Raw genomic sequence first — 26,324 nt, 5'->3', positions numbered from 1 at the left:
TATTCTGTCTCTTCCCACTGAAGTTGTAATCTTGATAGCAGAGACCATACACAAAACAGGTATCCAGAATATGTTGGGTTTGTTTTTGTTTTGGCCGCACTGTGCAGCATGTGGGATCTCAGTTCCCTGACCAGGGAAGCGCAGGGTCTTAACCACGGGACCGTGAGGGAAGCTCCCACAATATGTTGCTGATGCTGGTGTTGAATCCTGGTATTTACAATTTAGGCAGAAGGTGAAAAAGCACTGGGAAATCATCTGTGGAACTACTGAATTTTTGAGTTGTGAATGACAAAAGGAATTATCTAGCCAAAATAAATTCATGAGGAAAAGGACACAAAACTATATCGTGGTAGAGCTGGTCTAGCACAGGCTCCTATGCCACGAGGCTCATGTTATACCTCTTTCAGTGCAGCATATAAGGAGGTTCTCACAACTTCCAAGCCCTGTACAGCTCACAACTCAACTCTTTCTCCTTCCCCCACTTGACTTTATATTCTTGCTCTTCCTCCCAACTCCATCTCCAAGCATTTTAATTTAGATTCACTTGACAAATTTCACTTTCCTTGGGTAAACTGCCAAAGGTATTGCTAACAAAGAAGAAGAATAATGAGTGGAGGAAAAAACATTTTAGAACCAAAGCAAAATTAGCAGTAACAACAACAACAGCTTCTGTTTCAAGCTTTTTCCAGATTTCTGTACCTAACTCATCCTCTTGGCTTTCATGAACACATTTTTTTCCAAGTTCTGTCAACGGATACATAGTAGCTTTCTATCAATCATACAAGTCTCGAAGAAAAAAGGGTGTTAAGCCATTGGTACATAAAGAATCAGTGCTGCTGAAATACCCTCTCCTTCCCTTCCTTTTTTCCATCCTTCATATTTTCTTTTCAAAAATCATAGCTAAGGACTTCCCTGGTGGCGCAGTGGTTAAGAATCCACCTGCCAATGCAGGGGACACAGGTTCAATCCCTGGTCCGGGAAGATCCCACATGCTGCGGAGCAACTAAGCCCATGCGCCACAACTACTGAGCCTGCACTCTAGAGTTGACGAGCCACAGCTACTGAAGCCCATATGCCTAGAGCCCGTGCTCTGCAACGAGAAGCCACTGCAATGAGAAGCCTGCGCACCGCAACAAAGAGTAGCCCTCACTCACCGCAACTAGAGAAAGCCCATGTGCAGCAAAGAAGACCCAATGCAGTCAAAAACTAAACTAATTAATTAATTTTAAAACATCATAGCTAATATGAAGGCCAGAAATAAAAATATTATTAGTTATTATAAGTCTTTTATAACTAAATTACAATTTAAATTGCTTTTAAAATTGTACATAGGTATTACTTTTAAAAAATATTACATTTTAGAAGACTGAATTATAGCTATCCAGTACTGTCTTTACCAATATACAGAAAAATTGAGAACTCAGCCAGTATTCTTCTGGATTTGTAAGATAAGCCCAGCAACCCAAATATTAGTGGAAACAGATAGTTTAATATAGGCAATAAGGTATGTTATATCCAATACTCCAAAGAGGGATAATTATACAAGTGCAAATGGATAGATATGTGGGATTTGGGAAGTATAAACCAAGTAGAGGAATGTGTTTCTGGGACCTATTACATTGAAATAAGGGTTTCTTCTATTAAGTTCTTCCACTATGTAATATATTTATACTGCACATACATATCACTAAACCTTTTGGGGAGACATTACTGCCCATATTTTACAAAGAGTAAGAAGAAGAATTTGAACTTGAATATGAAGCTGTCTGATTCCAAGTTTACATTCTTTCCACTATAAAATAACATATATACATTCAGTTTAAAGTTAGGAGGGGAAAACTTATGCTCTTTTATTCTATCTAACAGCAGCTCACTTTTACCATGTTCCATGATCAAGGCTGACATTCTGGTATGGCATAAGGGCTGAAAGCTGTTCTGATTAGTTGGATATCTATTGTTTGATTGGTGCCTATGCCATGCTGATCATTAAATATTTTGAATATCACACCTGTCCATGACACAGAACTCTGAGTTTTCAATCAAATACTTACTCAGACACTTGAAATCATCTAAAACCACTTCGTATGACATATTCCATGCCTACAGGTATCCTGGGTCTAAGATGTAGAACCTCTTTGCAAAATTTGGCTATTCTCTCTCTAGATAAGAACATGCTGAAATTCCAAGTTTTATAGTAGAAGCTTAACACTTGCCATTTATATATACCAAAGCATGGAGCACATCTTTGAGTCAGCAGTACAAAATTACTATACTCTAGGTTTTTGCCAGTGAAAACCTTGAAACGGCATCCTGCCTTACTTGTTACAAGTCAGGCTTATAGCATTTTATATTTGGGAAATCAGTCTGACAGGATACTACTCACACCATCCTCAGTTCTTGCTATTAAATTAGATCACCAGAAAGGAATATATTTAGACATTAACTTATGCACTTAGATAGAAATGCCTAAACTGAGATTTATACACTTACATTCTTAAATTTTATCAAGATTCAATATACAGGAGGGATAAATTAGGAGTTTAGGAGTAGCATATACACACTATTATATATAAAACAGATAATCAGGGGCTTCCCTGGTGGCGCAGTGGTTAAGAATCCGCCTGCCAACGCAGGGGACACGGGTTTGATCCCTGGCCCGGGAAGATCCCACATGCCACGGAGCAACTAAGCCCGTGCGCCACAACTACTGAGCCTGCGTGCTGCAACTACTGAAGCCCGCGTGCCTAGAGCCCGTGCTCCACAACAGGAGAAGCCACCGCAATAAGAAGCCCGCACACCACAACGAAGAGTAACTCTTGCTCGCCGCAACTAGAGAAACCCTGCGGGCAGTAACAAAGACCCAGTGCAGCCAAAAATCAATCAATCAATCAATCAATAAAATAAAATAAAATAATCAACAAGAACATACTATATAGCACAGGGAACTCTACTCAATATTCTGTAATAACCTACATGGGAAAAGAATGGATATGTGTATTGGGTTGGCCAAAAAGTTCATTCAGTTAATGAATACATTGTTCAACAAAGTTCTTGGCGAAAATGAAAAATGCCTTTTATTTTTACTTAAAACCGAATGAACTTTTTGGCCAATCCAATATGTGCATAACTGAATCACTTTGCTGTACACCTAAAACTAACATAATATTGTAAATGAACTATACTCTAAAATAAAATTAAATAAAAATAAAAATCTTTAAAAAGAAAAAGTAAAGTACATAGGAATTTTAGAAAGATTCAATATACAAAATGACCATATTAAAAAAGGAAGCAATGGTGTAAATATTTCAAGGACAAATCTAAACGTCATCATAAAGAAGCATGATATATTTCTGAGAACTTCATACTCCAGATTTATTTATAAGTTAGTTATACCAAAATCAGTTTGCCTAACTGATATATATAAAATGTTGTACAGGCTCCCTCAACTGGTTAAGATGTAGATCTACCAAAAAACATGCTGCATCAAGTTGACTTTATCATCCTCTTCAGAAATTTCTGTAACCCCAGCTTGAGATCGAAGAACAGACATGATGTCATTAGATAATTTGTCAAAGCCATTCTGTAAACATATATTTACTAATTCTTGCCACTCTTCTAGGGAGCAAAATGGATCATTTATCATAAGATGTTCAACTGCATCTGAGGAAATAAAAATACAGTATTATAATATAGCACTTATTTGATAATCCATACTTAGCAATTCTTCAAAAATAAAGAGATATCATTTCAACTCCATTACTATTAGACCTGATTCCTTTAAGTGTAACGTGGAGTGCCTAGTCGAGCTCATAGTAAGTACTGAAGTGTTAGTTCCTTCTCCTCCTCCTTTTTCATTAACCTTTTCATGCCTCAATTCAACTCTCCACCATTTCTCACATTACCTATTCCTTCACTCATCTCCTTCTTGGTAAGGTCAGCAGATGCTGAAGGCTGAAAGGAAGGGAGCTCAGAAAGTGAAGAATGTGGGCTCAGCCTTATTCACAGTCTATAAGGTACCACTAGGAACTAGCAAACAAATTTGATGGTCAAGTTTTCATGATCCTTCAAACACTTTTATAAATGCCCTATAGTGCTAACCTAAGGGTTTAAAAAACTTTGGCAAAACCTCCATCCTATCTCTAGACAGAGACCTCTTAATGATGGGGCTGCTTTAACAAATATTTTTCTAAAGGAAATAAAAGAAGGATTTTGTTTATTAAAGAAAACTAATGATATTATTTACTTTTGAAAATCAATTATAGTGACCCTCTTTGGAACTATTTATGGAACTCGTTTATCTACTACCTGCATTACTTATAATACTTGATGAAAGAGGATCTCTATTCAGGTTATTGTAATCACTATTATTTTATTTCTACCATGATTACTATTTTTCTATCAAATAAAATATTTTAGTTGATATCTGTAGTGATAATTTCTAAATTATCTTCCCAACTATGTTTTCATATAATTTACTATTCTTTCTTTGGCCCCATATGATAATTTAAAATCAATTTGTCTGCTCAAGTTTCTATATTAAATTAGAGAAAGGAAAGAAAAAAGTGAGATCTAATTAGTTATTTCTGATCCCACTCCAGAGTGAGGTTCAGAGTAAATAATATATGTAAATAATATTTTCATATATATTTGGTTTAGGAATAAAAAACATAAAGTTTATCTAAATAACATTTTAAATATATATATATAAATTATTAAATATACACATATGTTAATATATATAAAGATTTTACAGTAGTCATAGCTATTATAATTATTATGATGTTCCCTTCAAGCTTCAGAAAGAGTCTCTCTTCATTCTAATTCTCTCAACAAATATATACTATTGCCAACAGAATATTATTAACATGGTAATCTTTACATTTATAAACACCTAAAGTTAACTTGCCAAGAATAAACTCTTAGGAAGATAGAGTTAACTCAAACATAATAATCTTGAACCTTTCCCTAAATAACCCACTACTATTTCTTTCACTACAAAATTTTACTTCACTTACCTTTCCCATCTTTATTTATTTCTTGAAGGAGCTTAATGCCAACTTTTTTCATATCTACAGAGAACAGGTGAAGTACAGCAAGACCAAAAGATAAATATGGTGGTTTCCCATTCCATTCTTTAGTGAGACACTGAATTAATTCAGTATGGGGACATAACTTTATTAGCTGCATCAGGTCATCTGAAAGCAAAAATGAAAAACTGTGTCTCAACATCCTAATATGATACATCAACTAGAAACTGGGACTAGCTAATGTCTATATTTGCCAATCAACACTTCTTTTTCCAATCCTTCCAAAGCCCTCAATGAATTCAACATTACTATCTCCAATCCAAAAAAAAAAAAAAAATCATACTCAGCATCGCAGAAAACAAAGGAAAACTACCTAAACATAGTACCAGGAAAAAAAATTTATCAGAGAACAGTCTTGGAAAGAAATGTGGTATAAAAAAAGGACCAGGTTGACAATCAAGAATCCTAAGTTCTAATCATAGCTCAATCAGTCACTTAATCTTTTGGACCTCAGTTTTTGCATCTTAAAGTGCTAGAATTAGTATCTCCACAATTTCTAAGCTCCCATCTAATACTATGTTATTTTTGTCTACATCTTGTTGCTCATTTGGGGGCAAACTTCTACTGAGTATATCTTTCTTGCTCTGCCTTGCACAGAAAAGGGGCTCAGCAATTTTTCCTAAAAATATCAAGTATTTAGAAACCCAAATATGAAGATTTTAAGAAGCTGTTAGCTAGTTCAAGTAGCTAGAGGTTGAGCCATATGAAGTTGCCTACACTTGACCATTTTTTACTTCAAAAAAAAAGCAATTTCATATGGTTTAATCTACTAGTTAACCATTCAGATAATCTAAAGCTACAATCATGATTTATATTCTTAAATTTATAAACTTTGTGTTAACTTACTAAATTTTTTTAAGTAAAAATATTCTTGGGCCACAACAGAGGTAATTTTCAGTATAATTTTTGAGAGCATTTCAAGAACTACGTGTAAACATACCTGCACTCTAAAAGGTAATCTAGTGTTTATTAAACACATATTTATTGTACTGTGAACTTACATATATTAAATTACTACACCTAATATTCAGTATAAGTCAGATATTATTATTCTCACATTACAAGTGAGGAAACAGGCTTAGAGAGGTTAATTTTCCCAGAATTAGACACACAGTCTAAAGAAGAACAGTTCATCTGACCCCCAAAGTCCATGACCTTCCAATCTGTGGTGCTGCTCCTCCAGAATAATAAATATGTATGTGTGTGTGCACTGTGTGTATGTATATATATACATGCATACACACACAAAGAGAGAGAGAGAGACAAGGACAGAGAAAGAGAAATGGTAAAAGATGAAGCAAGGAATAGCAGAATATAATTCTATATCAATGAAGTCAAATAATTTTTTAAAAATTTTCCCTAGAGAAGAGGTAGAAGTTTATGATTTGGGTCGTTCAATCTGGCCTCCACTAAGGTGAAGTTATTTATATAGGACAACCCTGTCTCCAACATTTCATAACTCATCCATCTCTCTCTATCTCATTCAATCAAGTATTCAAATACTCTTCTCCATTAATTGATTAACCAATATTTACTCCATTATGTACAAGATATGGTCTCTGACTAATTAGAAAGGACACAAGTTCAAATCCTATGAACCTACCCCTCTACTTACTTCAGAATGCATTTCCTTATTCCTTGGTTTGACATGTAATAATGATCATTATTTATCTTGCATGTTCTATTTTAATAAGGTTATAAGGGTCTATATATCAACCATGGTACTGTTTAACTCACAAATACCTAGATACTTAGAACAGTGGTTCTCAAAATATGGTCTAGGGTCCATAAAGTCAGAACTATTTTCATAAAAATACTAAAATTTGCCTTTTTTATTCTCCTTCTCTCACAAATATACAGTGGTGTTTTTCCAGAAGCTACATGACATATTACAATAGACTGAATATAGGATCAGATATGGGAAGCCAGCTATCTTCTGTTAAACCAGACATTACAGAGATTTACAAAAATGTAAAACAGTGTCACTCTTTTCCTTAAATTGTTTTGCTTTGGAAAAGTTACTTTTCATAAAAATATTTTACTTATGACAATACATAATTAGTTTATTGCTGTTGGTTGTTTTTGTTTTTGTTTTTGGCCTCGCGGCACAACTTGTGCTATCTTAGTTCCCCAAATAAGAATTATTAAACCTGCACCCTCAGCAGTGAAAGCACAGAGTCCTAACCACTGGACTACCAGGGAATTTCCTATTGTTATTTTAAACGTGAAATTTTGCCATTTGCAGCAACATGGATGGACTTGGAGGGCATTTTGCTAAGTGAAATAAGTCAGACAAAGAAAGACAAATACTGTATGATCGCACTTAATATGTGGAATCTAAAAAAAATAGATGCATCTGACTCACCTCACTCAGCTGCATCTGGGGAAGAGCCAGAGGACCAGCCTGCAGCCTGATGTGACACTGCCCTGGCTGGAGACCCTGATTATATCCTACAATAAGCTGAGAAGCCTGCCCTTGCTGGGTTGGGCACTGCCGGCACTCAACACCACGGACGTCTCCTTCAACGAGCTGGCCTCGTTGTCTCCTGACGCCCTGAATGGCCTGAGCCACCTCTAGGAGCTCTACCTGTGTGGCAACAGGCTGCAGACTCTGCCCCCCAACTCCTCTCCCACCCCCCCACCCCCCAGCTCCTGGCACCCACGCTCCAGCTGAAGAAGCTCAACCTGGCTGAAAACCAGTTGAGAATAGAATAAAACAGAACCAGACTCACAGATATAGAGAACAAACTAGTCATTACCATTGGGGAGAGGGAAAGGGGGAGGGACAAGTTAGGGGTAGGAGATTAAAAGGTACCAACTATTAAGTATAAAATAAGCTACAAGGATATATTGTACAATACAGGGAATATGGCCAATATTTTACAATAACTATAAATGGAGTATAACCTTTAAAAATTGTGAATCACTATATTGTACACATGTAACATATAATATTGTACATCAACTATACTCCAATAAAAATTTTTTTCTGGTTTAATTTCTTTTTTGTTAAAGTCTTTATTGAATTTGTTACAATATCGCTTCTGTTTTCTGTTTTGGTTTTTTTTTTTGGTCGCAAGGCATGTGGGACCTTAGCTCCTGGACCAGGGATTGAACCCACACCCCCTGCATTGGAAGGCAAAGTCTTAACCACTCACCACCAGGGAAGTCCCTGGTTTAATTTCTAATAGGATAAATATCAATTGATAGAACCCACATAGACAAAAACTCTTTGGGATCTTCAATGCTTTTTAAAACAATGAAGGAGACCTGAGACCAGAAGGTTTGAGAGCCCCGGATCTAGAATAACCTGGTTTCTAGATTGTTTCTAGCCTTGGAGTCTAGAATTCCATATCTAGAATATAACCAGATAGGTACATTCACTTGTTTAATGATGATGGGGAAGGTGAACAAACAAATCATTTCAGGCTTTATTCCAGAAATCATTAGGGAGGAAAAACGAAGTGTTTTTCCTTCTAAAACAGATGCTCTATGAGTCAGATTTATGCTTTTGGAACAAAAGACTTTTTTAGGACTTGACCGTTTTTGTTCTGTTTCTTTGATTTGTAAATGTAAAGCTGACAGTCTAAATCTGAGAAAGACCATTTTCTTCTGAAACCAGAAAGTATTAACAAACCGAGTCTGTCCCCTGAGGCCAAGGATGATCCTTTGGAAAGCTGTGGTTGTTTGTCATTAAAAAGTAAAATAAGCAGAGTAATTTTTCAATCTCAGCGGCCATGGCTCACGGAGGCAGCCGCTCCATGGCATGTGGGATCTTCCCAGACCGGGGCACGAACCCGTGTCCCCTGCATCGGCAGGCGGACTCTCAACCACTGCGCCACCAGGGAAGCCCTGTTTCTACCTTTTAAGCTTAATTTTCCTCAGGTTATTATCTTATGATGTTGTACTAAATAAATTCTGAGGATAAATATCAAGGTTCTAATTATATAGGAGAGTTAATATTTCTTACATTAGTACAATATACAGTTGTCCCTTGATATCCACGGGGTTTGGTTTCAGGACCCCCTGCAGATAGCAAAATCTGAGTATGCTCAAGTCTCTTATATAAAAAGTCTCATACAAAATGGCATAGTATTTTCATATAACCTACACACATCCTTCCATATACTTTAAATCATCTCTGGATTACCTAATACAATGTGAATAATATGTAAATAGTTGTAAATAAAATGCAAATGTTACGTAAATAATTGCTGGTGCACAGCAAACACAAGTTTTGCTTTTTAGAACTTTCTGGAATTTTTTTCCCCTCAAATATTTTCAATCTGAAGTTCATTGAATCCATGGATGTGGAACCCATGAATATGGAGGGCTGACTGTATAATTATTTTACAGTGTAATGCACTACTAGAGGAACAGGATAATATGATAATGAGTCAATCATATTTCTGTATACTCATGCAAGGCAAATTTTGCAAGCAAAAAAAGAAACTTCACATTTCATTCAATAAAAATTCCAAGAGTAATTAAAATCTTTATTCCTTGACTAAAATAATTCTATGGAAAAATAATACTTTACACAGAAACTGAATCTGTATAAATTAGATAATATTAATAAAATATATAATTCATTCAACAAATATTGTGTCGTAACTACTCTGCCAGATTCTGTTCCATCACTGTGTGTATATAGGCAAATTACTTACCTCTCTGTGCCTTAGCCTCTCTTTGGACACAGTTATTTTTCATCTATAAAATAGGGATGGGCTTAAGGCCCCGGCCCCAAAAAAAAAAAAAAAAAAAAAAGGGATAATAACAAACCCAGTTCATAGAGTTAACATAAGGATTAAGTGAGATAAGGCATGTAAATAAGCTGAACTATAGCTATTATTACACTAATAATATCGGGCATGCTGTTACATAATGAATGAAAAAAATTAATAACTCTAAAAAACAGATTCTAAGTAAAAGTCAATTTACTCTTTGAAAATGATCAGATTTGATGACCATAAAAGATTCTTTTTCCTGGAAAAATGTGACCTAAAAGTGCTATATTTTGTTCCATTGTGCAATTTCTTAGAACTGGAGTACACAGCTTGCAAAATCAGGATTGACATAGGCCTGGGATATGGGGATATGTCAGAACTGCCTGTACATTAAGGCTACTGCTGAACTAGACTATAATAAGAGATCAGATCATTCAACTAGGGTCACCCTGGGGCTTCCCTGGTGGCGCAGTGGCTGGGAGTCTGCCTGCCGATGCAGGGGACACGGGTTCGAGCCCTGATCTGGGAGGATCCCACATGCCGCGGAGCGACTGGGCCCGTGGGCCACGGCTACTGAGCCGGCGCGTCTGGAGCTTGTGCTCCACAATGAGAGAGGCCACGATAGTGAGAGGTCCGTGCACCGCGACGAAGAGTGGCCCCCACTCGCCGCAACTAGAGAAAGCCCATGCACAGAAACGAAGACCCAACACAGCCAAAAATAAATAAATAAACAAAATTAAACAAACAAACAAACAAAAAAAAAAACAACTACGGTCACCCTAAGGTCCACAATTCTCTCAGATCACTGCCCAGCTGCAACCTAGGTGTTTCAAACTTTAAATCAACATTTCACTAATTCTTCATTTCTAATGCTTATATTATAGTTCAGAATGATATATATAAGTTCAGTTATTTTTTTAAAATCCTCTAAGTAGCATGGTCCAAATATCTGCAAGTTTACTAAATGTTTATGTACTGAAGAAATATAAAATGTATTTGAATGTCCACCATCAAAGTCAATCAGCTTCAGCTTACCTGTTTTCACTAAAAATTACAAAAGAAATCTACTTACTGGTATACACAAAACAAGCTTTATAATGTATAAGTCCAAAATATTGCCTACTATCATGGGTGATCTTACAGTTCAAGTCCAGAATTCGAATGTATACAAATAATAGGCTTTTTCACTTACCAGAAGTAAAGTCCTTGAATTGTTGTATGTATTCCATGGCCCTTTGAATTTGATTCTGTTTACACAGGCAAAGAAGAGCTTTCTTGTGCAGGCCACATTCACTATAGATAATCTGAGCTAAAGCCAGACACTTGGCCTTGTTATAAGTATCCTGCTCCCCATAATCAAAAATCACATCCCCAGCCTCCTCAGAAAATGTCAGCCTAGAGCAAGCAGATGAATAGGGCACACGTTAGTGAGCTCTTGATGAATGGATGAGAATGAAATATTTGAAAATTCAGCACAGTAGAACTGGATTTTCTATGGTCTCTAAGGATTCCAAGTTAGTAGGCAACTGATGAAATTAAACATATCCAAGACTTAACAACAAGAACAAAACCAATCAGCATGTCTTCCTTTGGGGGAAGTAATTTTGGTGAAACTGAGCTCAACTTTTAAAAAAATCTACAAACAAGGTTAAATTCTCCTGAAAAGATTGGTGGGATTTAAAATTTCAAGGTAAACAAAAATTCTCTCATAATTGAGGCTCTCAATGTTCTTAGCTGTTATGTAGATTCCAAAACCCTGTAGAATGTAAGAACTTATTAAATGTTGGTTAAAGATAGTGACAAAATCTTTAGCTCAAAATTACCATCAGATCTTGCAAGCATTTGTACTAAAACAAAAACAGAAAGTGCGACAGCAGTTGTTGTTTTTTTAAATTGTTATAGGTTTGAAAGAAACAACGGGGGGAATAAAGGGACTTGACTGTCTATTAGGAGACTGAAGAAACAGTTCTTTTGAGATGGCTCAAGTAAGTAGATTTCACTTTTCATCAATTTTAGTGCACCATCTTCATACATAATTGAAGGGAACCATCTGTACTACTAACTCTACCTAGAGACGATCAGCATAAGCCAAAAAACATTTGGGTATCATTAAAGATATCACTTCTAATTACTGGCTGTCCTGAAACTGGGCTTTATTGTTTGGGGTTTTTTTTGGCCACGTCATGCAGCATCCAGAATCTTAGTTCCCTGACCAGGGATCGAACCCATGCTCCCTGCATTGGGAGCATGGAATCTTAACCACTGGACGGCCAGGGAAGTCCCATAATTATATTTTTAATTAATAGCTACAGCATAACAACAGTCACATAATATTAGTGTCTGTATACATGTAATAAAATGCCAATAACAATAAAATGAAATCCTGAAACTCCTACAAAATGTCTCTCTATTGAAAATTAAGTAGATAAAGCCCTCTGTGTTTGTTGGGGCAGGCAGCAGAGAGGTGGGTTTAAAATCAAAAGGCAGGGCTTCCCTGGTGGCGCAGTGGTTGAGAGTCCGCCTGCCGATGCAGGGGACACCAGTTCGTGCCCTGGTCCGGGAAGATCCCACATGCTGCAGAGCGGCTAGGCCCGTGAGCCATGGCCGCTGAGCCTGCGCGTCTGGAGCCTGTGCTCTGCAACGGGAGAGGCCACGACAGTGAGAGACCCGCGTAACGCAGAAAAAAAAAAAATCAAAAGGCAGCTCCTGAGTACGAATCAATTATTTAGGAAGCAATTCCCCGACTTCCACATTTTAATACCAAAATATAAGTTTTGGTAGTTAAAGTCACAACGTTTCCTGAGACTGAACAAGTCATTATTTCAGTTGTTGTAGTGACTGCATTACTGGAGCAACATGAAAATACCAGTATCTTAGTATTTATTTCTTATTAATACCATTATTTCATTATTTTCAGTGGTCACCCTCACGATGCTGTTCCAGCTGAGAGAAGGCCAGAGTTGAGACTAAGGTTGCTCTGCCTTCGTTTGTCACTTTCCAAAAGGATGATCAGAAGCAAAGAGTATGATTAAAAAGAAAATTATCCAAAAGGAGGAGGAGGATCAAGCCCTGGGGTCAGGGGGTGAGAAAAACAAGGATTCTAGCCCTGGGGTAAAAGAGGTAGCAGTCAGACACCCAAAACAAGGTTTTGCCTTGTTTTCAGTCTGTAGCACATTTTCAGTAGTAGTCATCCAATAATTTTTTTGAAAAAGGCCAGAATTTTGTTTTTATGAGTTCCTAATGGAGACCTGAAATGTATGAATAGGTATAATCCATAGTTATCCAAAGCCTTCTGATTTTAGTGCATAGTTTTACCACACAGTTCCATCAAAGCTTAAGAAAAATAAAAATGCTACCACAAGATTCAAATCTAATATTTTAAAATTAATCACTACCAATATGGTATGGAGTAAAGTTGTAATGATTTTTATAGTGTCTAAGGTATCTAAATAGAAGAAACCCAAAACATGGAAAATCCAAACAATATTAATTAGCTCATGAATGCTCTAGAGTTGAGTGGGTTAAATAAAATTGTCCTATTTAGAATAAAGACATTTCTGCTAAATGGTATGTCCAGAAAAATACAGAAATACAAATATGAATAATTCAGGAAAAATGTAGTGGTATTTTCCCACTTTATGCACTCAGGGAAATGCATAAGAGTTTAAATTCTTACAACTAAGAGGTAGAATGGGCCAAGTATATGTAAGGAAATTAATCTTGTCTGAAGTGTCTTTGCACTAGATAACAGGTGTTAGTAATGAACATGCACTTTCTGATGCTGTCCTCATGCCTGCACCATTTCCAGGGCTCCCTGACAAGTACTTTTTGTGGAGAGTGTAGAAGTGTGACCAGGCAGAGAAAGAAAGGAGGAGGCAAAGGCTGAAAAGAGGGGTACACATATGAAGAAGTTTCCTAAAACAGGAATTACGTGAACATAATTATTATTATGTGAATAATTAATTACTGTGTGAACAGTAAGTGAAGGCATAACAAGACAGGGTGAGAGAAAGCTACTTTGCGCTGGGAAACAATAGTGAGATCAATCCAGGGCAGTTTTATGACTATCCAGAGTTGTGCAGGGAAATGATGAATTTGAAATGGGTAGCAGTAGGTAGTAGTATGCAAACTTGCCATTTTTGTTTGGGACATTTCTAAGTCATGGATTTGTTATTTAGGGAGTGCTTACATTTGTCCATCTACTCCCTTATGATACAATTCTTAAAGATGAGAAGTGTACCTAGTCTCTAATATGTATTCTATGTCCCTATGCATTTAGAGCCAAGAAAGCATAGCCCTTAGGCTGCAAAACAAGAAGGCCATGGCTACTAGAGAGAAGACAGGGAGGCCTTTCGTCACTCTGCCTTCCAATACTCACAGCCCAACTCATGCCCACATAGACCCAGGAAAAGGAGCTGTTATCTATTTCCAGACTGATCTTCATAAGCTGGTAGACACAGTTTGGTGCCTACTCAGGTCCCCTTTACTGTGCCAGTGCCCCTTCTCCAGCTGATTATTGACAGCTCATAGCTGCCCCTCCTCCAAAGAATTGCCCTCAGCTGACTGGAGCCACCTCACCTAGAAAGTTACGCCTATCTTTCAACCCCTTAGTAATCTAGAGCTGACGACTGACTAGTAAGGGATACAAAAAGCCAGTCCCATAAACAAGCGGTAACAACTTTGCGGTACGGCTTATGCTCCACAGCTCTCTCTTTATAATACTAATACTAGACTTCACCTGAGTTCACATCCTTGCTTGGCTCTTTCCCTATCCTGTCTCACTCCTTCCCTTATAAAATTTCCCAAGCAGTAAATGACATCAGCTAAATCCAGGTATCATACTCTCTTCAAGGGCATAGGGAGCCTGAGTGCCAAAAATATTCCCCTTTGCCCCATTATTTAGCAATAGTCCTGCCTTCTCATGATAAAGTCAATCAGGACTTCCAGACTCACAGAGCCTAAAGTTGCAGGCATGGGAAGCACAAACTCCCTGTGCTGATGGTTCATTCTAAGTGTCAACTTGATGTTGTTGGTCAAATATTATTTTGGGTGTGTCTGTGAGAATGTATTTGAAGAGAGTAACATTTTAACTGACAGGCTGAGTAAAGCAGATTGCTCTCCTGAATGTGGGTGGCCCTCATCCAATCGGTTAAAGGCCTGAATGGTACAAAAAGGATGACTCTTCCTCAAGAAAGAGGGAACTCCTCCTGCCTGACTACTTAGCTGGGACATCAGTCTTTCCTGCCTTTGGGTCTCAAGGCTGCCGGCTTTCGGACTGGAAGTTACAGCATTGACTCTCTTGAGTCTCTGGATTGCTGATTGCAGATCTTGGGACTTCTCAGCCTCCATAATCATATGAGCCAATTTTTCATTTATATATATTTTTTCTGTTTCTCTGGAGAATCCTGACTAACACACTCTCCAAGCAGGCTCCTGGGAGTAATAGTTGAGCAGGGCCACTCTTCATTTCCCAGACCCAAGTATTCTACCTATTGGGAATACAGCACTATATAATTATCATTGGTTTAAGGAGTACATGTCTTCCTAAAGGATGTTCCTCTGTCTTCAAAAGATGAAGTGACAAGTTGGCATCACTTGGACACCATCTGAACCTTCCATGAACCAAGTTTGGGTTTTTTTTTTCTTCTCCTGTCTGTTGGTCTTTGGTAACCCCACCCTTGCATGAGCCCACAGGTGTGAGCTGTGGAAGTAGTGTCCATCAGGCAATGGTAGTTGACATGGAGTCTGGGCCACTTATTCATGAAGCTTACTTGTCTGGGTAGTCCCAAGACAACTGAACACTGTTAGTGGGTAAATCAGTAACTATGGTTTATAAATGGGAAAAGAATTTGGGGACTTCCATGGCAGTACAGTAGTTAAGACTCTGTGCTTCCACTGCAGGGGGCACAGGTTCAATCCCTGTTCAGGGATCTAAGATCCAGCATGTCATGCAGCATGGCCAAAAAAAACAAAAAAGAATTTCGAAAAGAATAGATATGTGTGTATATGTATACCTGAATCACTTTGCTGTACACCTGAAACTAATACAACATTGTTAATCAACTATACTCCAACATAAAATCAAAATCAAGAAAAAAAGAAAAGATGGTTTGATAAAGGCATGGTAACCACAGTCATTCTACCAGACAAGCCATCAAGACCAAAACTGTAAGTAAGAAGAATCTGTAATGAGTTATAGAGAAAGATAATGAGTACTAATTAATATGTATGAATCTCAAAATAAATGTAAGTGAAAGAAGCCAGACCAAGGAGAGAAAATATACAATGTGTGATTCCATATATATAAAATTCTAGAAAACGAAAATGAATCTAGAATAACATGAAGTAGATCAGTGGTTATTGAGAGGTTGTGGAATGAAGGAGGAGGCATTACAAAGGGACATAAGGAAACATTTGAGGGTCATGGATATGTTTATTATCTTGATTGTGGTGATGATTTCATGGATATATATATATATGTCAAAACTTAAATTGTACACCTTAAATATGTGCAGTCTACTGTGTATCAATTGTGTCTTCATAATGCTGTTTTTAAAAAACTCATCAAATTGTACATTTTAAACATGTATAGGTTATTCTATGTAAATTATATCTCAATAAAGTTGTAAAAAAACCAAATTACAGCCCTAGGACCTAGCAACAAGGGCTATAGTTCCTCCCGCTAACCTTCCTCTTATAAGTTTCCCCAAGAATTGACCACAAAATCCTAGAGAAGATATGCCTGGATGGAGTGAACTTAATGTGAGAAGCATATAGATCTGTATTGTGCAAATGGTTGACTAAGGCAGATGCTGTTTTGGCGTCCTGCTCAAATCCTCCTTACTGGGCCAAAGTGCCCTTCCCCAGCTGCTCTGGGCGTTGGCTGCCAGTGGCTCACAGGTCCTTCCCTTCCATAGGGAATTGCCCTGGGCTAGTGGGAGCCACCATGCCCAGATTTACGTATTCCCATCTAGGCAGCCCACAGCCCTTGACTGACCGATGCAGAAGCAAGGAAGGCTGACCCCTTGCCTCAAGTGAGAACAGCTCTGTGATGTGTTTTATGCTTCAGAGCCAACCCGCTATAAATAAGGCCAAGGTTAGAACTTGCCTGAGGTCACGTCCTTGCTTGGCTCTTTCCCCTTCCCTGTTCTGTTTCACTCAGTCCCTTATAGGTTTTTCTTGAGAAGCCCTCCTTCTATCAACCATGTACACCCAAATTCCTGTTTCAGGCTTTGGTTCCAGGGAATCCAATCTAAGGGAACTCTGGTACAAATCTGCCAATTTGTGCCGAGACTCAACTCCAAGAAGCCACCTCCTGCCTGTCCTTGCTGGTTTGTATGTTCTTTTAAATGCTACCTTGGGTCCATGTCCCTCCTGCTTACAAGTTTTCTCCTGTGTTTATCCTTTACATGTATCCACAGCCTGCCTGAAAACAGGTTCCTGCCTTATCCCTCTGAGCAGCACGATACTGATCAATCCTTTTCTATCCTTACGTATCAACTTCCATGCACCATTAAGTGGTCATGAAACATCTTGTCAGCTGCCGTGAGTCAACTCCTGATGTGGGCTCATTGTGACTAGGCTCTATTACTCCATCCATGAATGCTTAGTAAATACTTTGTGACTGATTAGTTGCAATAGAGATTTGAAATAAATGCTCAAATAATGTACTGATAAGAAAACTATTAAAATTTGAGAACAAAAAACTTTATTAAGCAAATTTCAAAATTAAGTTAAAAGTTTAACTTTGCTTACCTTTCCTGGGTGACCCAATTGATAACTAAATCTAAACGTTTTTCAGATAATCCACATTTGATTCCTTCCAGGGTTAGTTCTGCATCAACAGGATGTTTAAAAGCATGACTTATGCTAAAGATAGCCTCAAAAAATAAGAGTAATGGGAAAGGCTTTCCTCTAGTTTTTCCAACAGCTACAAAGAGAAGAAAACTTTTTGAGTCAAATACTTTTAAGTAATAATAGTTTGCTTTTCCTTACTTCATATTCATATTTTCATCTCATTGCATTTTCTAAAAATTTTAATCTAAAATTACATATTTATAATCTTTAAGTAATGCTTGTGGATTAAACTTTATATTTTGGATAATGACTAAATATCATATGCTATGTGAAAACCTAGGCAGAGGTTGGAGTGATGGGTCTACAAGCCAAGGAACGCCGAAGATTGCTGACAGCTATCTAGAAGCTAGGAGAGCAGCATGAAATGGGAATCTACTTCAGAGCCTCCAGAAAGAAGTTTAAAAAGCTATAAAATGGGAATTCCCTGGCAGTCCAGTGGTTAGGACTCAGTGCTTTCACTGGCATGGGCCTGGGTTCAATTCCTGGTCAGGGAACTAAGATCCTGCAAGCTGCATGGTACAGCCAAAAAAAAATTATTTTTATTTAAAATTTTTAAAAAGCTGAAAGAATATACTACCAGCAGACCTGTACTATAAGAAAGGTTAAAGGTAGTCCTTCAAGCAGAAGGAAAATGACACAAGACAGAAAAACAATCTACACAAAGAAATAAAGACCAGAAATGGTAAATGCTATGAATATAAGCATTTAGAAGTAAAGTTGATCCCTGAACAACGCAGGGGTTAGGGGCGCCGACCTCCACTCAGTCAAAAATCCATGAATACGTGTATCCACATGGATCCTCCATATCCACAGTTCCACAACCACAGATTAAACCAATGATGGGTCATTTATTACTATAACAAGTATTTATTGAAAAAAATCCACCTATAAGTGGACCTGTGCAGTTAAAATTCATGTTGTTCAAGGATCAAACTGTATACTGTTTCTAATTTTTTTTTTTTTTTTTGCGGTACTCGGGCCTCTCACTGCTGTGGCCTCTCCCGTTGCGGAGCACAGGCTCTGGAAGCGCAGGCTCAGTGGCCACGGCTCATGGGCCCAGCCACTCCACGGCATGTGGGATCTTCCCGGACCGGGGCACGAACCCATGTCCCCCGCATCGGCAGGCGGACTCTCAACCACTGCACCACCAGGGAATGCGTGAAGTAGTACATAATCACCTGAGTGTAGAATGTGATAAGTTAAAGATATAACCCATAAAGCCTAAAGCAACAACCAAAATAAGACAACAAAGAGTTATAGGCTCAAAAATCAACAAAGGAGAAAAATGGAATCATAAATAAATTCAACTAATCCAAAAGAAGGTAGAAGAAGAGAAAAAAAATAACAGAGATGAGAAAAAACAGAAAACAAATAAAAGTCAACCATGTCAACAATCACATTAAATGTAAATGATCTGAACACCCCAATTAAAAGACAAATATTGTCAGACTGTATAAAAAAGCAGGATCCAAGTACATGTTGCCTAGAAGATACTGACTTTAAATACAAAGACACAAATTAAGTAGATTAAAGTAAAAGTATGGAAAAAAGATACACCATGCTAATACTAATCAAAAGAAAGATGGAATCACACTTCCAATTTCAAAACTTACTACAAAACTACAGTAATCAAGATAGTATGATTGCACAGGACGGACATCTAGAGCAACAGAATAGAATTAAGAGTCTAGAAAAAAACCTCAAACATTTATGGTTAATTGATTTCTTACAAAGGGGGGCCAAAACCGTTTAATGGGTAAAGAAAAGTCTTTTCAACAAATGGTGCTAGGAAAACTGGATATCCACATGCAAAAGAATGAATTTGGACCCCTATCTCACACCAAACAAAAAAATTAACTCATAGTAGACCACAGACCTAAATGAATAAAACTCTTAGAAGAAAACGTAGGATCTTAAGTTAGGCAAAGATTTCTTAGATACAAAACCAAAAGCACAGCCATTAAAAAAGATCAGTAAATGGGACTTCATCAAAATTAAAACCTTTTGCACCTCAAAAAACACCAAAAAGAGGGACTTCCCTGGCGGTCCAGCAGTTGGGACTTTGCCTTCCAGTGCAGGGGGGATAGGGGTTCGATCCCTGGTAAAGGAGCTAATATCCCACACACCTCGTGGCCAAAAAACCAAAACATAAAACAGAAGCAATATTGTAACAGATTCAATAAAGACTTTAAAAATGGTCCACATCAAAAAAAATTAAAAACAAACAAACAAACGAACAACAACAAAAAAAAACCACCAACAAGAAAGCAAAAATGCAATCCACAGACTAGAAGAAATATTTGCGTATCATCTATCTGATAAGGGATTTTTACCTGGAATTAAAAAGAGCACTTGCAACTCAATAATAAAAACACAAATAAAACAATTACCAAATGGGTAAAGAATAGACAATTCTCCAAAGAAGATAAAATGGCCAACAGGCACATGAAAAGATGCTCAACATTGTTAGTCATTCGGGATATGCAAATTAAAACCACAATGAGGAAAAAAAAACGAGATACCACTTCACACAGATTAGAAAGGCTTGGTGGGAGGGAGGGAGATGCAAGAGGGAAGAGATATGGGAACATATGTATATGTATAACTGATTCACTTTGTTATAAAGCAGAAACTAATACACCACTGTAAAGCAATTATACTCCAATAAAGATGTAAAAAAAAAAAAAAAACCAGACAGACATTACAAGTATTGGTAAGGATGTGGAGAAATGAGAACTCATACACTGGTGGTGGAAATGGAAAATAGTGCAAAGTTTAGCAGTTCCTCAAAGTATTAACACAGAGTTTCCATATAACCCAGAAATTCTTATTTATTTATTAGTTTGTTTGGCTGTGCCAGGTCTTAGCTGTGGCAGGCAGGACCTTTGTTGCCACACATGGGATCTTCATTGCAGCCTGTAGGACCTTTAGTTGCGGTACACAGAATCTTTAGTTGCAGCATGCAAACTCTTAGTTGCAGCATGTGGGATCTAGTTCCCTGACCAGGGTTCAAACCCAGGCCCCCTGTACTGGGAGCTCAGAGTCTTAGCCATTGGACCACCAGGGAAGTCCCTAACCCAGAAATTCTACTCCTAGGTATCTATCCAAGAAAAATAAAAACATATCCACGCAAAAACTTGTACAGAAACGCTCAGTTGCATTATTCATAATAACCAAAAAGTAGAAACAACTCAAATGACCATAAACAGATGAATGGATAAACAAAATACAGTACATCCATACAATGGAATATTATTTCACCATAAAAAGGAATGAACTACTGATACATACTATGGCATAAATGAACCTCAAAAACATTAAGCTAGGGCTTCCCTGGTGGCGCAGTCGTTGAGAGTCCGCCTGCCGATGCAGGGGACGCGGGTTCATGCCCCAGTCTGGGAAGATCCCACATGCCGCAGAGCGGCTGGGCCTGTGAGCCACGGCCACTGAGCCTGCGCGTCCGGAGCCTGTGCTCCGCAACGGGAGAGGCCACAACAGTGAGAGTGAGAGGCCCGCGTACTGCAAAAATAATAATAATAATAATAATTCAAACTGGATCATAGACCTAAATGTAAACCTAAAACTATAAAATCCTTAGGGAAAAAAAATAGGAGAAAAATCTGTGCAGATTAAGCACAGATTTCTTAGGTACGACACTAAAATCTCAATCCCTAAAAGAAAAAACTCATAAATTAGATTTCAACAAATTAAAGACTTCTACTCTTAGAAAGACACTGTTAAGAGAATGAAAAGACAAGCCACAAACTGGGAGAAAATATTTGCATCATATATCTGGTAAAGGATTTTTATTCATAGAATGGAACACTACTCGGCAAAAAAAAGAATAAATTATTGATAGATGCAATAACATGGATGAATTTCAAAATAATTAGGCTAAGCGCAAGAAATCAGTCAAAAAAGGATACCTACTATATGATTCTATTTATATAAAATTCTCGAAAATGCAAACTAATCTTTGGTGACTGAAAGCAGATTAGTAGCTGCCTGGGGACTTGAGGGAAGCTCTGGGAGGGAGACCAGTGGGAGGGGTGGGGAGTAGTGGGAGGGAGCGATCACTGGGGGAATGAGGGAACTTTTGGAGGATACATATGTCAAAACCTAACAAACTGTACATTTTATGTACAATTTAGTGTATGTATGTCAACTCACCACAACAAAGCTGTTTTTTAAAGGAAGTTGAGCAAATCTGACAAAATATTAACATTTAGTAAAACTTGAGAGCGAGTACATGGTTATTTATGTTTCTCACACTTTTCTGTATACTTAAAATATTTCATAATTTAATTTGGAAAACCTAATCAAACCCCTTAATGTTACAGGTAAGGAAACTGAGTAAATGGTAGATCTTGTTTCCCAGTTCAATACTCTTCCCATTCTATCAGGAAAAAAAAAGTATAATTAGCATACATATGTAAGGTTCAGAGAGAAATGCTTACCCTTAAATTTACTCACTGTTCCAATGTTTTGAAGAATTCTTCTAGGACTGTTTGCTGCAAAATAAACTGCCTTTTCATATTCTCCAAGTGAGATTAATTCATTGAACCTATAGCCAGTGCATTTCATTATATAGTAGTACACAAAAAAAGTAAAGAAAAGTGATTAGAAATGTCTAATACAGACTAAACATAGTAGCATAGTAATACAGAAAAGCACCTCTAATAAACTATAACTAGATTCATTCACTCTCTGAGATACTCTTTCACTTCCTTCCCTAATATTGTTTTTTGTAGCCTCAGAATAAGACTCACCTGCCAGGTGACGTGAACCTGATCCTGTACCTTATTCCTGTAGTGCTGAGAGCAAGCCATAGAAAGAGCAACTGAATTTATTCAGTTGAAAGAACTTCAACTGAATTTATAATGAGCTCAGATTTTTTTTCTCTCATATTATCTCTGGAAGAAAAGGGGAACCAGGGGAAAGAAGGGCAATCTGATTAAAGGCTCAGCCTAGGGGAAATATTAATTGCACACAAAGGCCGCCAAGTTGAAGATCAAGAAGTGTCCTTGGTATTCAGAAGCCTTAGTTGTTCGGCCATGAATCAGACTCCCAACTAAATGTGAGACTAATTCAAAGAAGAAAAGATAATAGTTCAGATACCTTAAGTTTCTACTCCTCTTCCTAGGGCAAAACATCTCCAACTCAGTCCTTGCAACTAAAACTATGGCGGGGGGAATCGGGAAGATGGCGGAAGAGTACGACGCGGAGATCATCTTCCTCCCCACAGATACATCAGAAATACATCTACATGTGGAACAACTCCTACAGACCACCTACTGAATGCTGGCAAAAGACCTCAGACCTCCCAAAAGGCAAGAAACTCCCCACGTACCTGGGTAGGACAAAAGAAAAAAGAATAAACAGAGACAAAAGAATAGGGACGGGACCTGCACCAGCGGAAGGGAGCTGTGAAGGAGGAAAGGTTTCCACATACTAGGAAGCCCCTTCTCGGGCGGAGACTGCGGGTGGCAGAGGGGGTAAGCTTCGGAGCGGCGGAGGAGAGCACAGCAACAGGGAGGCAGAGGGCAAAGCGAAGAGATTCCTGCACAGAGGATCGATGCCGACCAGCACTCACCAGCTCGAGAGGCTTGTCTGCTCACCCGCTGGGGCAGACGGGGCTGGGAGCTGAGGCTCGGGCTTCGGTCAGAGCGCAGGGAGAGGACTGGCGGCGTGAACACAGCCTAAAGGGGTTAGTGCGCCACGGCTAGCCGGGAGGGAGTCCGGGAAAAAGTCTGGACCTGCTGAAGAGGCAAGAGACTTTTTCTTCCCTCTGTTTCCTGGTACGCGAGGAGAGGGGATTAAGAGCACTGCGTAAAGGAGCTCCAGAGACAGGCGCGAGCCGGGGCTGACAGCGCGGACTCCAGAGACAGGCATGAGACGCTAAGGCTGCTGCTGCCGCCACCAAGAAGCCTGTGTGCAAGCACAGGTCACTATAGACACCCCCCTTCCGGGGAGCCTGTGCAGCCCGCCACTGCCAGGGTCCTGGGATCCAGGGACAACTTCCCCGGGAGAATGCACGGCGCGCCTCAGGCTGGTGCAACGTCAGGGTCGCCCGGCATCCGCACCCCTCCTTACCCCCGGCCTGAGTGAGCCAGAGCCCCAAAGTCAGCTGCTCCTTTAACCCCATCCTGTCTGAGCGAAGAACAGACGCCCTCAGGCAACCTACACGCAGAGGCGGGGCCAAATCCAAAGGTAGGCCCCGGGAGCTGTGCGTACAAAGAAGAGAAAGGGAAATCTCTCACAGCAGCCTCAGGAGCAGCGGATTAAATCTCCACAATCAACTTGATGTACCCTGCATCTGTGGAATACCTGAATAGACAATGAATCATACCAAATTGAGGAGGTGGACTTTGGGAGCAGCGATATATATATAAATACATATATATATATTTTTTCTCCTTTTTCTCTTTCTGAGTGTGTATGTGTATGCTTCTGTGTGTGATTTTGTCTGTATAGCTTTGCTTTTACCATTTGTCCTAGTGTTCTGCCTGTCCATTTTTTTCTTTTTAAAAATATTTTTTTCTTAATAATTATTTTTCATTTTAATAACTTTATTTTATCTCACTTTATTTTATTTTATCTTCTTTCCTTCCTTCTTCCTTCCTCCTCCCTCCCTCCCTCCTTTCTTTCTTTCTTTCCTCCTCCCTCCCTCTCTCCCTCCCTCCCTCCCTCTCTCTCTCTTTTCTTCCTTCCTTCCTTCCTTGCTTCTCTTTCTTTCTTTTTCTTGGAAAGCAGCTGCATAGCACAAGGAGATCAGCTTGGTGCTTTGTGACCACCTAGAGGGGTGGGATAGGGAGGGTGGGAGGGAGGGAGACGCAAGAGGGAAGAGATATGGTAACATATGTATATGTATCACTGATTCACTTTGTTATAAAGCAGAAACTAACACACCATTGTAAAGCAATTATACTCCAATAAAGATGTTAAAAATATTAAAAAAAACTATGGCAAACAGGATTTAAAGAGTGTTGCAAATGAATGTGGAACCCCAGAGGAGAAAAACACCAAAGTAACATTAAGCAAAATACATAAAACTTTTAACCTCAACCAGGGTTTTTCTCTCATATCTGAAGCTGATAGACTTAGAGGTGTAAGGAAATAATCCAGGCTTTGGTGCCCCTCAAAATGATCTTTACCCCTTTTTTTGTACCATATCAACAAGCAAATCAACAGCTGAAAACTATTTCACATAGAAGACTAGGAATATTACATATATTCATTACATACTGGCCTCATAGCCTATGAATTAACCTGTTAAAGAATAAAATCTTAGATCGCTAAGCCTCTACTATAAAATATATATAATAATTAATAAGTACTTGGGGGAAATATGCCTTCCTAATATGTCATAGGATGGAAATGATGAGAAAAAAAGGACTAAATTGGCTAGGATAATCTGACAAAAGAAGGTCATAAAAATATTAAAAATATAAATAAAACTTAACACTACAATCCACCTATAACCTCTGAAAAATCTCCTAGACCATCAATCTGGTATTTTTTCCACAAAGAATCTATTTTTTAAAATTCTAGCTTATTTTCTAATTTGTCTACTAAAGTAGAATTTTAAAATACAAAAGCTAGAGACTACAGCTCAAAAAGATGCTACATAAATGTGAAACATTTAATGTCTTTAAATAAATATTAAATAGATGCTATAATATCTTAACAAGGAAAATCAAAAAGCTTTTTAAATATTTGCCTTTCAACGTAGTATAGCAAAATTTCAGCTTCTTTTGCCTTGCCTGGGTCATCTTCAAGTAGTTCCTCAATGATGCCTTGTTCGCCTGTAAATATTGAAAGCACCACTGGATGATATTTAAGGTTATCAATCAATAGAAAATAAACATATAAATGTTTAATACCAACAACTTAATGCTATAGTTTCTAATACCACCAACCTCTTCCTAAACTGAGTAGCTTCCCCATCCCTTTCTTCCTTATTTTCAGGTATTCTCTCCTTGGCTAACCAAATCTACTCTTCACCAATTATTTGTCAGCTGTTGAAGGAAGAAGCCCACGGGGTAACAGAGACCTAACAGAAGTAAGTACATTTTTACTTTCTTTAAACTCAGCCTAGGAAAATCCCCATTCTTTAGCTTTCTGGAGAAAAAAAATGTTTTCCATTATTCATGTTAATTAATAAATATAGATCCTCTACCGTGTAAATCTTTACTTTTCTGAATGTGCTCCATGAAGTCTTGAAATGATCTGCTCATATCAGATTTTACCCACAAAGTAAGTGCCTGTGAAATAATCTGCAGTCTTTGATGACTATAAAGATAAAAAACATTAACAATATACTGAACCTAAAATCAAATAGTGGAATATTAAAATAAACACAAATAAAAGCTTCAAACTGTAAAAAGTATATATTCAACTTTCATACCGGAACTGTAATTCATTGTTCAGATTTTCAGCTAAATCTCGCCGTTCTAATACCACAATCATTTCCTCATCTAAATCTGCCTTCCTCTGAGCTGGTAAATATTTTTTTGACATAAGTTGCTCAATTTCTGCATATTTATCTTCAAGATGTTTCAAGTATTTAGTGAGAGCATCTAAACTGACAGATTCTTGGAGAGTCATGCCTAAGGGAAAAGGGAACAAACAAGCCAAGCCATGTGTGGGACTC

At 38.1% G+C, this 26,324-nt stretch overlaps 1 protein-coding gene across 1 annotated transcript in view; it reads right to left on the bottom strand.

Annotated features, from left to right (window-relative positions):
* Nucleotides 1-3,330: 3,330 nt before the first annotated feature.
* CLHC1 (clathrin heavy chain linker domain containing 1) overlaps nucleotides 3,331-26,324 on the bottom strand; it is a 38,141-nt gene continuing 15,147 nt past the window's right edge. Inside the window, exons 5-12 of the mRNA XM_024752919.1 lie at nucleotides 26,079-26,280; nucleotides 25,851-25,963; nucleotides 25,392-25,476; nucleotides 22,129-22,235; nucleotides 17,570-17,744; nucleotides 11,007-11,209; nucleotides 5,016-5,195; nucleotides 3,331-3,660 (exon numbers count right to left, since the gene is read on the bottom strand). Of these exons, the coding sequence (XP_024608687.1) occupies nucleotides 3,464-3,660; nucleotides 5,016-5,195; nucleotides 11,007-11,209; nucleotides 17,570-17,744; nucleotides 22,129-22,235; nucleotides 25,392-25,476; nucleotides 25,851-25,963; nucleotides 26,079-26,280 (1,262 nt within the window). The 3' untranslated portion in view covers nucleotides 3,331-3,463. The remainder of the gene's footprint in view (nucleotides 3,661-5,015; nucleotides 5,196-11,006; nucleotides 11,210-17,569; nucleotides 17,745-22,128; nucleotides 22,236-25,391; nucleotides 25,477-25,850; nucleotides 25,964-26,078; nucleotides 26,281-26,324) is intronic.

Source organism: Neophocaena asiaeorientalis, unplaced genomic scaffold (genome assembly GCF_003031525.2).
Source record: "Neophocaena asiaeorientalis asiaeorientalis breed wild unplaced genomic scaffold, Neophocaena_asiaeorientalis_V1.1 scaffold100, whole genome shotgun sequence".
In the NCBI taxonomy this organism is placed as follows: Eukaryota; Metazoa; Chordata; class Mammalia; order Artiodactyla; family Phocoenidae; genus Neophocaena; species Neophocaena asiaeorientalis.
The sequence above is the reverse complement of the archived record's forward strand: the minus strand, read 5'-3'. Positions and strand labels throughout refer to the sequence as shown.